The 12261-nt window shown below is 39.2% G+C and overlaps 1 protein-coding gene across 3 annotated transcripts in view; it reads right to left on the bottom strand.

Moving 5' to 3' along the window:
• The window catches only part of LOC308582803 (utrophin-like), a 134241-nt gene that overhangs the window by 53851 nt on the left and 68129 nt on the right, over positions 1-12261 (bottom strand). For all 3 annotated transcript variants that reach the window (XM_081186266.1, XM_081186267.1, XM_081186268.1), the window contains exons 10-17: positions 11202-11405; positions 9507-9688; positions 8831-8981; positions 7970-8089; positions 7351-7452; positions 3754-3861; positions 1694-1873; positions 539-714 (exon numbers count right to left, since the gene is read on the bottom strand). In XM_081186266.1, coding sequence (XP_081042392.1) covers positions 539-714; positions 1694-1873; positions 3754-3861; positions 7351-7452; positions 7970-8089; positions 8831-8981; positions 9507-9688; positions 11202-11405 — 1223 coding nt within the window. The remainder of the gene's footprint in view (positions 1-538; positions 715-1693; positions 1874-3753; positions 3862-7350; positions 7453-7969; positions 8090-8830; positions 8982-9506; positions 9689-11201; positions 11406-12261) is intronic.

The following is a 12261-nucleotide window of genomic DNA, read 5'->3' as shown; positions in this document are numbered from 1 at the left end:
TCGCCTGGCTTCCTGTGCCAAACTGTAGTGTTCTCTAAGGAAAGAGGGGCAAAATAACTGTTGCTTCATGCACTCTCTATCACCTGTACCTAGAGTCAGAGCAGCCTAGAGAGGGCAGATGAAGCAACTGCTACAATGACTTGCTGTGTTTCCTTGACCTAGAGCAAAACAGTGGACTGTGAATGGTTGCTGCACCTGCTCAGTCACTGATTTTCTCTCAGCAGAAGAAATGAGCTGCAGTACTTTGAGACCAAAAGGAGCCACACACAGGGCAGCAGTGGAGAAGAGTGGGGAACAACAAACATTTACTGTACATGCGCTGAGCAGCCTACCCACCTAAATACCCATCCTTCTATCCTTATTTGCAAGACTGCAAATAATTTTTCATACAGAGTTCTAAATAGGACAAAAAAAACCCCACCAAACAACAGCAGTATTTTACAACGCTGCTTTTTTTTTACCATGCACTGTGTGAAAATGAGGCAACTCATTGCCTCTTGATTGAGAAAACACAACTACAATGGGGGAAAAAACTCACTTTTTCTTTGCTTCAGTATCAAGGCAGGCTTGTCTTTTCTTTGATGGAGGTAGAGGTGGAACAAATTCTTCCTCTTTGGGATGTTTAACTGTTCTTTGCTCTTTAAAAAGGACGGTTTCTGTGATTACTTTCTGTGAAATCTGGGCTGGTTCAGCATTTGCAACTGCCTGAGTAACCTTAAGGGGTAAATTGAACAGGACATCAATGTTGATAGAACGAAATTATACAATATGCCATCTTTGTACAAGAGATAAATGCAGCTAATAATAACAGTAACACTAATCACTTTAGATATGATTCAGATGAAGTTAAGTGGTTTTAGACCAATTAATTTCACTGATAACATTAAGCATGTGATTTACTGCCTTCCACTGGTTTTGAAGGAACTTAAACAGCAGCTTCATTCATTTTTTTATCCTGGCTCTTCCCTCTGAAGAGCTCAGGGTTGGATAAATGGTCACACATTAGCCTTTTATCCTTATACCAACATGAGGTTAGTTATCCTGAGAGACGGTAACTGGGTCAAGGTCACACGGTCACTGTCCAGCCCATCACTGACTCTGCACTGGTCCAGAATCATCTTTATAAGTCAAGATGCAAACAAGCTTCATGCAGCCACATGTAGCCACTTCACTCCTCTCTTTGCTTGCAAACAAACCAAGAAGTCTAGTTTAACCTTAGCTTCCAATTATGTCCAGACTGGAAAACTATGGTTAATAGCTTCCAAAAAGCTAGGAGACAAAGCAACTGACAAATAAACTTTGCTTAAGTGCAGTAGATGTGAGGTTTGCTCAATCTGTTTATTAAACTGAGATATGATCATCTTGCTTGTGATTTTTTAAAGGATGCTTCTGGGACACTTCATAGTCTGTTTTGCACAGTACTATTTTGAATTGCTCAGCCAACTCACTATTCAACTTGTCTCTAAATCAAGTGCAGATTAGAATTAGACTTTCCGATTTTCTAATCAGATTAGAAATCAAGCCTGAAAAGGACCGATTTACTTCCTCCCCCCTGCCCCTCCTTTTTTATTTTAAACACCTTTAAGAAAAGACCTTCAGGCTTCTTTATTAGTTTTACTTTTATAGGTCAACATTCATGTATCAGTGAAAGACATTTGGAAGGTGTAAAGGGATAGTAATATTTTTATGGTACCTGAGTGGAGTAATCCTCAAGTTTCTGAACTAAACTGTCCCACTTCTGTGTTAGTTCTTCCAGATCGCTGTCAATTTTCTTCAGTGCCTTCTTGTTGTTGAGAAGTTGTGCCACATCCTGGGACACCTCATTCAGCTGTTCTAATGTTCGACGCTTCATTTCCATATCTTCTTTGAGAATCTGACATTGTGAAACAAGAGCAGCCATTCCCTTTTAAAGGCACAATTCTGCTCAAATTTCCCAGGCTAATAAAGTATATTCTTAGAAAATAAAATTGTGAAAATGTCCATAATAGTTTTGCTGGTAGTTTTTTTTTTTATATACATTTGCTAAAATACTATGCCTGTTCAGGTATTCAGTATCTATGTACCATCTCTGTGAAAAAGCCAGCAGGAATGCCCTTGACATGTGTGCTAGCCATGCCCACCTCAGCCAAATCATGATTAGCAACACAGAATCATAGAACTGTAGAGGTGGAAGGGACCCCATGGGTCATCTAGTCCAACCCCCTGCAAAAATGCAGGAATCTCAACTAAAGCATCCATGACAGAAGGCCATCCAACCTCTGCTTTAAAACCTCCAATGAAGGAGAACCCACAAACTCCCAAGAGAGTCAGGATTACCTGAAGGGGGCGTTGCTTCTCCATGCCTAAAGTCTCAACTAGGAGAGGAACCCTGATTGGTCAGCATTTCGGTCCCCATGCTGAAAACCTTACACTATGACTAATACCAATTGTGCATTATAGCCAGGGTTGTGACCAGCATGTGATGCATCATGGAGCCCTGTGCATTTCCACTGGCCCCTTCACACTCTGTACCCACAAGCTTTGGTTTCACTGAAAACCAAATGAAGCTATTGTCAAGATTCAGAAGTCCTAAGGCAAACACAGAAATTTTGAAGCATTTGTGGAGCTTTGCACGTGACAAGGGGCTTCTCCATTTACTTCATCACTGAGAACAATATTACACAGTCTCCCTTTTACTTTCCCCCTTGAAGTAAAAGGGAAATTGCTTGCTTGAGTGAAAGCTGTGGCCGCTTCAAAAACCAAGAAAGCTCAAGATCACGATTTGTGTATACAGCAGATTGGGCTGAGGAACCTGTGGCCCTCCAGATGTCACTACACTCTAAATCCCATCAGCTCAAGCCAGCATGGCCAACAATCAGGGGTGATAGGAGTTGGTGTTGAGCAACATCTCACAAGTCACAAGTTCTCCATTCCTGCAACAAAATTATTAGGTACTTATCTACTGCAGCATCACATAGTCTTAAGGAGGACCTTAAGGTTCTCCCATATCAATTTGCCCATGCATTAAGATTAGAGGATGCCCTCCATTTTCCATCTTTAGGAGAAGGACATCATGTATTTATAAAAGATAGGAGCTTCTTTCTCATATGTCCTCAGCTGTAGACAGAGGTACTTTTGGCACCAACAATGTATGTTCTTTAGAACCAGATTAAAACATTTTCTATTCGCCCAGGCATTTTAAGTTATGTTACTTTCAGCTGGTTGAGTGGTTTTATGCCTCTTAATTTTATTGTATTGCTGGTTCTGTTATGTAATGCAAATAATGTAAGGTACCGGTAGATTTTTAAATATCTTTGCAAATTTCCATCATTCACCTGAACACTGTAATTCAGGCGTTCTAGTGTCAGATGTTTCATTCTCATATCTCCTTTGAGAATCTGGTGGTGAGACCACAGTATCCACAAGAATTTATCTTGGACTACTGCCTTTATACTTGCTTTTCAATAAGCACCATTTTCAATTTGTACACTCTCTAGCACATTTGCATGAACTGAATAGTCACATGCTTTTCACAAAATAGCATGTTGTGATTTTCACACTGCATTCTTCAGCTATGAGTGAAACCCACAAGAATTAACCTATGTCTTTGGAAAGTAATTTGAAAACTTGGTAGACCATGAAATTAGCACTAGGATGAAACAAGGATGATACTCTAGCACTGAAGAAAATGCCCAATTGACAATAGGGAGTAGAACAGGATGAAACATTTAGGGTTTTAATGCTATTTCCAAATGCAAACCAAGTAATACTCACTGCCAGCTTTCGAACATTCACACCAAGCTCTTTTTGATCTTTGAAGTTGCTTGTTTGGACTTGGTTTAAACTATCTTCTTTCTCAGTTAGCCAGGCTTTCAATAAACACTGCACAAGAGACAACACATTTTAAAAAAACAAAACACACCAAGAGAATATTTACACAATTCCCCTGCATTTTATTTTTATTTATTAAATTTGTATACCGCCCTCTATCCATAGATCTCAGGGCAATTCACCACATAAAAATACAATATAAAAACACAAAATACATTATGAAAACAGTAACAAAAGGGGGCGAACCAATAACCCCCTCTCCCTCCCACAAACACATTTAAAAGGGTTGTAAGATATTTAAGATGTTAAGGCCTGGTTGAAGAACTTTTTTGCCTGGTGCCTAAAGGTGTATAATGAAGGTGCCAGCCAAACCTCCCTGGGGAGAGCATTTCATAAATGGGGAGCCACTGCAGAAAAGCCTTGTTCTCATGTTGCCACCCTCCAGACCTTCCATGGAAGAGGCACACAAAGTAAGGTCTCAGATGGTGATCTCAGGGTCTGGCTAGGTTCATATGGAGAGGGACGGTCCTTGAGGTACTGCAGTTCTGAGTCATTTGAGGCTATATTTTGTTAATCATCTTCATCATTGTACCTTAATTGCAACACTAGACTCAAAATTAATTAAATTACTTAACTAGACTCAAAATTAATTAAATCTACCCGGGGAGATTATTTTGTAACTTTTTAGTATCCATAGCAGATATTTTTCCTCACTTCTATAATGGCATGTTTAGAAGACAATATTTAGTTCTGCAACCCAAGAACCAACTCAAAGGGTCATAGCTGTCCTAGTCTATCTACTCAGCAAGCAACAAATTTTGTCCTTAAAGAACCAAGGCAGAAACTAAGCCTCCCACTCCAATCACTGAAGTAAGTAATCCATCAAATGTATCTATTAGTGTTCTTTATTGGGACTGGACTATTTCCAAATACTCTAAGTTCATAGAAAGAGCTAGTATTAGTAATCCTAGTAAGAGCTACGCTCAGCTACAGAAAGGAACTAAGACACAACTTTTTGCATTCTTGTGAAAAATCACACAAGTTTCTTCAAACAGAATATTTTATACTGAACTGACACAGACCATACCCTCCAACATTTCTCTGCTGAAAATAGGGACGCCCCATTCCATATTGATAATTTTACTATTTCTACCCCACACATCTTACTGGGTGGCCCTAGCCACTCTGGGCAGATTCCAACATATATAAAAACATAATAAAACATTAAACAAACTTCCCTATACGGGATTTGCCTTCAGATGGCTCAGGGGTCAGATAACTCCATACCCTCCAACATTTCTCCAATGAAAATAGGGACAAACTAAGGAAAAATGGAACATTCTGGGATCAAATCAGAAACCTGGACAGCTTCTCTAAATCAAGGATGTCCCTGGAAAATAGGGGCACTTGGAGAGTCTATCAGACTTATAAATATGAGCAACTGAGCTTTGCTAACAACTGCCAAAATACATTTCCTTTAAAAAAAACCCAGAAAGGCTATAATTATCACTGAGTAAAGAAGTTAAGTGGCAGTGTTTGAAGATAATTTTCCTGAATGATTTAACATTTGCTGACTTTACAATCTACCTCCCCAAAAACATCAAGGGCACTATACATCCTAAGGTATCTCTTTGCTGTTCATCCATTCAGCTAGAAAACCTCAGCCAATGAGTTGTTTCAATTATTTTTTCACCACTAACAAATCATTTTAAAAGATCTACACAACACTGTTGGGGCATACAGTGAAGCAATTTGCCTGTATGTTGTTGTTTTCAGAAATAGCTTGCATAAACTGGAGAAGCTGGTAATTAAGGGGATTTTGAAGTGCAAATGCTGCCCAAGGCTCTTTGGGGAAATAACAGGGCAGAAATGCAATGAAAGAAACAGGACTCAAGATAAGACTATGCAGTCAAAGGCAATCTGAGTTACCCAGAGGTGATGGTGTCACTAATGGTGTCCCTTGACCTTTAATTTTCTTCTATACAAGTGAAGGATTTGTGTTCATTTCAGTTGGGACTTAGAATACTGCTCTTGTGGATACAATAATGGCAAGGGCAAAACCTGCCTTCTGCAACCAACACTGACTCACCCAGTCCTCTATGATTGGTAATACACACACTAGCCTTTGAAATCTATAAGACCACCTCTCTAAATAGAAAGAGGCACAACAGTAGAGGATTACATCTGTTATTTTATCCTATTATATTAATCTCAAATGGGATTAATTTAATCTGATTAATTTAGCAGTTTGATCCAAATGTGATCCATAACGGGGCCAACTGCATACAGAGAAGAGGCCACAATCATATGGATACAGTGATTACTCAGCCCCAGTCTACTAAAATTAATAATGCTCAGCTACTTCCCTTTAGTTAAATTTGTCACTGGTCGTAAAACATACTGTTTGTAACATACTGGATACTGTTTATATATATTAGCTTGATTTATACTCTGGGATACAAGTAGGCAAATTGCTCCCCATCTCTCACCCATAATGTAGATGACTAGTCACTGACAGCAAACAAAGCAGCGAGGTTTAGCAATGAAGGTTGTTGCACCATGAGCTTATAAATCCTTCTTAACGCATTATGCTTAAAGTTCACACCCAGGAAGGACCTGTATCTATATACAATAAAAATCACTTCTATTGTTCGGGGGGGGGGGAATCATAAATGAAACGAACATGCTTTCCCCCAATAGCAAATTTTATTTAAGCACATCCACAAACAGTGAAATGCTGTACTGCAAAAGCCAAGGGGTCCATGCCCAGATATAAATAAAACTTGTAGCAGCTTGGGCCGAAGTATCCCTGATGGTGCATTTTTTATTGCACCACTCATAATGGCAGCTGACAACTGGCCTGAGATCTATATCTGAAGAACTGAAAGGCTATAATTTTAGTATTTAATTTTATGTAACTAGTTTTCCCCCCTAAAAAAGCAGTTTGAACTAAAGAAACACAATTTATTTTAATACTCTTTTACATGAGTTTAAGGGTGTTCCTGAAAACTTGTACAATAGCCTAACTCTCTTTCCCCATAACTGTCTCAATCGTAACATGGCCTTATAAATAATTACATAAAAATTACATTAAAATGTAAGAAGAGTCGAAAGGCCTATTTATGCACACCTTTCTGTTCTCAAAGTGGCCAGCCAGATACTTATGGGAAGCCTGCAAGCAGGACATGAATGCAACAGCATTCTCCCCACTCATGTTTCCTAGCAACTGATAAGAGTTTGAATTTGTCTAATTGCCTTTCAAAACTTTTCAAGTTGGTGACCTTTGTTACATTTTATGGTAGTGAATTCCAAAGTTTAACTATGTGCTGGTGAAAATGTATTGCTTTTTTCCAGTTCTGAATCTTCCAAAATATTTCAGCTTCACTGAATGACCTCAGGTTCTGTCAGCAATATACACTGGTAACAGACCAGTCCATAACAAATTGAATGAATACCTTTGGGTAGGAATACAAGCAAGTTCAGAAAGCTGATTTACTCTTCTTAAAAATAAGTACACTGGAGAAAATAAACAAATTTTACCTGCTCTTCCAATAGCTCCTGCCATAAGATATTGAGCTCCTGTAGTTTGAGCCACCGTTCCTCAGTCCAGCGACAAACTGCTGTCCATCGTTCACCAAGCACCTGCAGACAGTTAAAGAAATTCATGAAGCCATGCATTCCCCTTTGAAAGCAGATGGAAAATACAAACATATAGGGTGGGATTTAGCTAATGAGTCCCAGTAGCAGAAGCCGTGCACAATGGGGCTACACCCCCTTTTCTTCCTTTGGGATTATGTAGCCAAATATTATGTATGCCATTATGTATTGGCATTATGTATGCCAAATATGTATGCACATATTTTTCTTTAAAGTAAGTTGCTTGAAGACTTTCAGGTGACAAGCATCTAATAAGTCTACTAAATAAATAAAGTCTAATAAATAAATGTTGCTTGCTTGCCTGGAGGACAGAGAGCATTGGGTGAATGTGTGTAGAAAGAAACCTACAGTACAAAGGTAAGATTAATATTCATTGCTCCATCTAGGTTTGCCCTGCCCACCACTGGCATGTGGGCCCCCATAAGGAGATGTGGCCCTTTGGCTGAAAAATGTTCCACATTTTTCCCACGCAAAGAATTATTAAATCAAGACATCCACTCACCTGCAATTGATCTTCTAGGATAGCTGTGGCACTTTCACCACTGTTTTCGTCAACAATGACCACCATGTGAGTCAATGAGTTTACTTTAACCTGCTCTGCTTCAAGATCATTTTGTAGCCCCTGAAAGCGTTGATTAAATTGTTACGAAGACCAGACATAACACTGTATTGTTTTGCTAGTGCCAGCTGCTTGATTTTGTTTAAGCAAATATTTTCCTAATGAGCCACGACTGTTTAGCCATAACCACTCTAAACAGCCTCTGCTGCTTCTGGCCACAGCCCACACAATATGTATAGTAACAAAATATTTTCACCAATGCAACCTTATCTTGCATATGTGCTCATTAAGTTATTTCTTGCAAGTGAAGATCCCCACATTCATTTGACATGTCTAGTCACAAGAAAATGCTAGCTTAGTGCTCTGGGCCACATTGAAGAGTGGGTGGCAGGAAGAACATTTCCTCTGTGGCAACACTTTTGGGTGCTTAAAAATACACCTCTTCTCAGAAAAAGCACTGTGTCAAAAGGAATATTCACACATACCCCAGAACTACTGAGTAATATTACACAAGATCAGTCATATGAAAAATCCCCTAAGTTCTATCCAGAATTTTTAATGGCAACACTCAATGCTCCACAAAGTTTCAAGGAAGCCAAGAAGTAAAATGTACTTCCAAAAAAATACAGTTCCTGAACTTCACTATACATGGTACAACGCCACAGTACACATGAAGGTCTAAATCTTATTTTAAAAGATGAGTTTCTATATTAACAATTCCATCCAAAGGGAACCAGGAAATCTGAGCTGTTGCAGACTATTTTTTCACTCTATCATGCTTATTACAGTAAGGGGTAAAAATACTTTATGTTCATCCATCTGCTGTTGAAAGGACTCCAAGTCTTCAGCGAAGCACTGAGATTCCATCTTTTGAATGCGTCCTTCTGTAACAGTCAACCAGTCGGACAGCTGCTGCAGTTGTTTCTTCTGTAGCTCCATCAATACATCATGGAGGCTGATCATGTCAAAAACACAATGAATTCTTTTTAATGTCACTTTTAAAATGAGATTTGATGTTAAAGTAACAGTGCAATCCTAAGAATTGAGTCCCACTGTGTTCCTTAAGTCTTACTCATAAGTAAGTACTCAAAAGATTGCAGCCTACATGAGTTGGTCAAAAGAAAAGCAACATGTTTGGAAACTGGGCCTGAAAATCTAGTCACATTTATTAGGAACTATGTTTTAAAGCAACACATAAGCCTGTATTGAACACAGAATCTGAAATACTACATTTTCATACAAAGAGCCACAGTTTAGTTTTGTGTTCATGTTAGTGTATTGGGCGCAAAACTATTCACTACTTTATTTCCTTTTTCCTGAGCTCATTTAGATGTGCTTCCAGGCTGAATTTAGTGTTGTGATGCATTAAGTTTATTCTAAAAACTGTTCAGTCCGCAAGGGGTTGGGTCGGAGGGGTTGACACATAACGTGTCCCATTGGAACTGGAATCTAGTCTGTGCGTGTTCAGGGTGTCACTCACTGGGACTGCCGATCCATACTGTCTACTCTGAGAGCCTCCCATCTGGAATTCAGCAATGACATTTGTTCCTGGATTTCACTTTCCTCCTCCTCTGAAAGATTGCCCTGGGCTAACAATTGATTGCCAGCCTGCAGCACGCTACCCACACTGCTCTGGTGTGCTGTCAACTCCATCATAAAAGCCTAGGAAAAAAGATTAAACAAGTCAGATCAATCTGATCTCTCACCACGGATAATTTTAATAACTGCATGGAATTTACAAGACTTTTAATAAACAGCAAATTTGAAATTGGAACGCCACAGAAAAGGCTAGGATCAATAAAGAAACAAGCAAAAAAAAAAGTTGCTAAGGTGTTTCTCTCCTCATCAGGAAACTAAAAATAGAAATAAAATAATCATATCAACAGTGTGATTAGTTTTCCATTACTGTGGGAACCTCAGGTTCATGCTTCTTCTATGACAGCCTGAAATGCTTTGGGACGGGGAGCCAACAATATGCAAAATTAATCACATAGGACTGATAACGCCAAGGTTGAAGGTTTGAACCATGTGCAGAAGAGCTGCATATTCCTCCATTGCAGGGGGTTGGACCAGATGATCCTCAGGGTCCTCTACAACTCTACAATTCTGTGATTCTATGATTAGCTCTTCCATGCTTGCATTTTCTTTAAAGTAGCTCTGTTTCCAGGTGCTGAGGGACGTGGGTGGCACTGTGTGTTAAACCACAGAGCCTAGGACTTGCCGATCAGAAGGTCAGCGGTTCGAATCCCCATGACAGGGTGAGCTCCCGTTGCTCAGTCCCTGCTCCTGCCAACCTAGCAGTTCGAAAGCACATCAAAGTGCAAGTAGATAAATAGGTACCGCTCCGGCGGGAAGGTAAACGGCGTTTCCGTGCGCTGCTCTGGTTCGCCAGAAGCAGCTTAGTCATGCTGGCCACATGACCCGGAAGCTGTACGCCGGCTCCCTCGACCAATAAAGTGAGATAAGCGCCGCAACCCCAGAGTCGGCCACGACTGGACCTAACGGTCAGGGGTCCCTTTACCTTTACCTTTTCAGGTGCTAGTACACACTGTAACTGCAAACATACCAAACAACTACCTATATATATCTGGGTGTAATCTTAAACCCACAACAGAGGTATATATCAATAAAAAATTAAAAAAGAAGTCCCAAGGCATGAGTGCCATTTGCAGCCACTTCACAATCTATGGAAAATCCCGGTCTCTCTCAAAATAGTATTATATTTAAAAAAATAATGTTGTTATTCAATAAGCAAATGATTTATCCATCAAAAATATTTTTCAGGAAAAGAACCAAAAGAAACCAACAAAAAATTTCCTGTAACTTCCAACGTCTAAGTAGCCCATGAACTTTAATAACATTTATATTACCGAAGAGAAATTGAATAAGAAATTGAATAAGTTCTTCTGCAACTATCTACAGAACCTGTGACCCACCAGGCTAAACACAGCCTACAAACTATGTATGCATGGCCCATCAGGCACTTGACAACCATCCCCTTAATCCCCTTTTCTGCATTCCCAGGCAGCAAAAGGAGGAGCTTTATGAACTTGGTGGGTAAAATGTGTATAACAACTATAGTTATGAAAATGATCTCCTGCTGCCTAATCAAGGGATAATATTGATCAACCAACTACATACTGCAACTCTCATAGAAACGTTATTTAACACCCACTTCGTGCGTAGCAAATTGCTGCTTGACTTCCTCAACATCATCAGATATGACTTCCTGTTCTTGGAATGTATCCTCGGCAGAGAGCAGCCATGTGAGAACTTCTTCCAGAGCTACTTGGTAGCTGTCCAAGTCCATATCAACTTCAGTCACAGTGCTGGGAGTTTCTGCTCTTGAACCTCCATAGTCATCTTCTGCTGTTTCACTCTACAGAGCAGAAAAATCAAACTCAAGAGCCACTTCTTGAAAGCTGTTTTTATAATAACACAAGTGCTTATTTAACAGAGATGTTACCACCACATAAAGGGCTGGAGTGGGGGTTGGGAATGCATGTATCAGAATCTTGTGTGTGTGCAAGATTAGGTTTTTTTTACCTTGCAGTGCAGAAAATCCAAGGTATCTGGTTCAAGGTATTCAGGGCATGGTTATCAATAACAGATTCAATGTTAATGAAATAAATGGCAGAAATTAAGATTAGATTTGATATTTTACCAAAAAACCATTTGAATGATCTAGGTTTACTAGCTGACATAACTGAGTTTTGCTCTCACTGACATTCATTTTACAAATGCATTTACACATTGACTTAAATAAAATATTTCTATACCTGCACAGAAGTTGCTAATATTCCATTATCTTACCTCCAAAAGCCTACAACATGACCACACACAGACGTATGCCTTCACATTGATATTTAAAAAATTAAAACGGCTTTCATCAAGCACATTAACCATATATAAATTATTTACTGTGATGTTAATGCTTTTACTTTAGAGAAGTTTTTCATTACAATGCAGTAGTGCATAAAAATTAAAGTCGTAGGTCTTTCTTATATATATATAAAAATTCCTAGAAAAAATTGTGGAACCCCCAACACATGATTAAAGTAATTTAGAAGTCTTATCAGCACTTCTGTCTAAAGAGATTTCAGTTGTAAAAATATCCTGTCCTTTTCAAGTACGAACTTAAGTCACAAGTTCAATTACCGGATGCCTAAGTGCAATATGTGGCACCAAACCTGTTACAAGCATTAAGCTAGGATTTCTGACAAGTGCTTCACAAA

The sequence above is a fragment of the Podarcis bocagei genome (assembly GCF_964188305.1).
Source record: "Podarcis bocagei genome assembly, chromosome: 3".
In the NCBI taxonomy this organism is placed as follows: domain Eukaryota; kingdom Metazoa; phylum Chordata; class Lepidosauria; order Squamata; family Lacertidae; genus Podarcis; species Podarcis bocagei.
The sequence above is the reverse complement of the archived record's forward strand: the minus strand, read 5'-3'. Positions and strand labels throughout refer to the sequence as shown.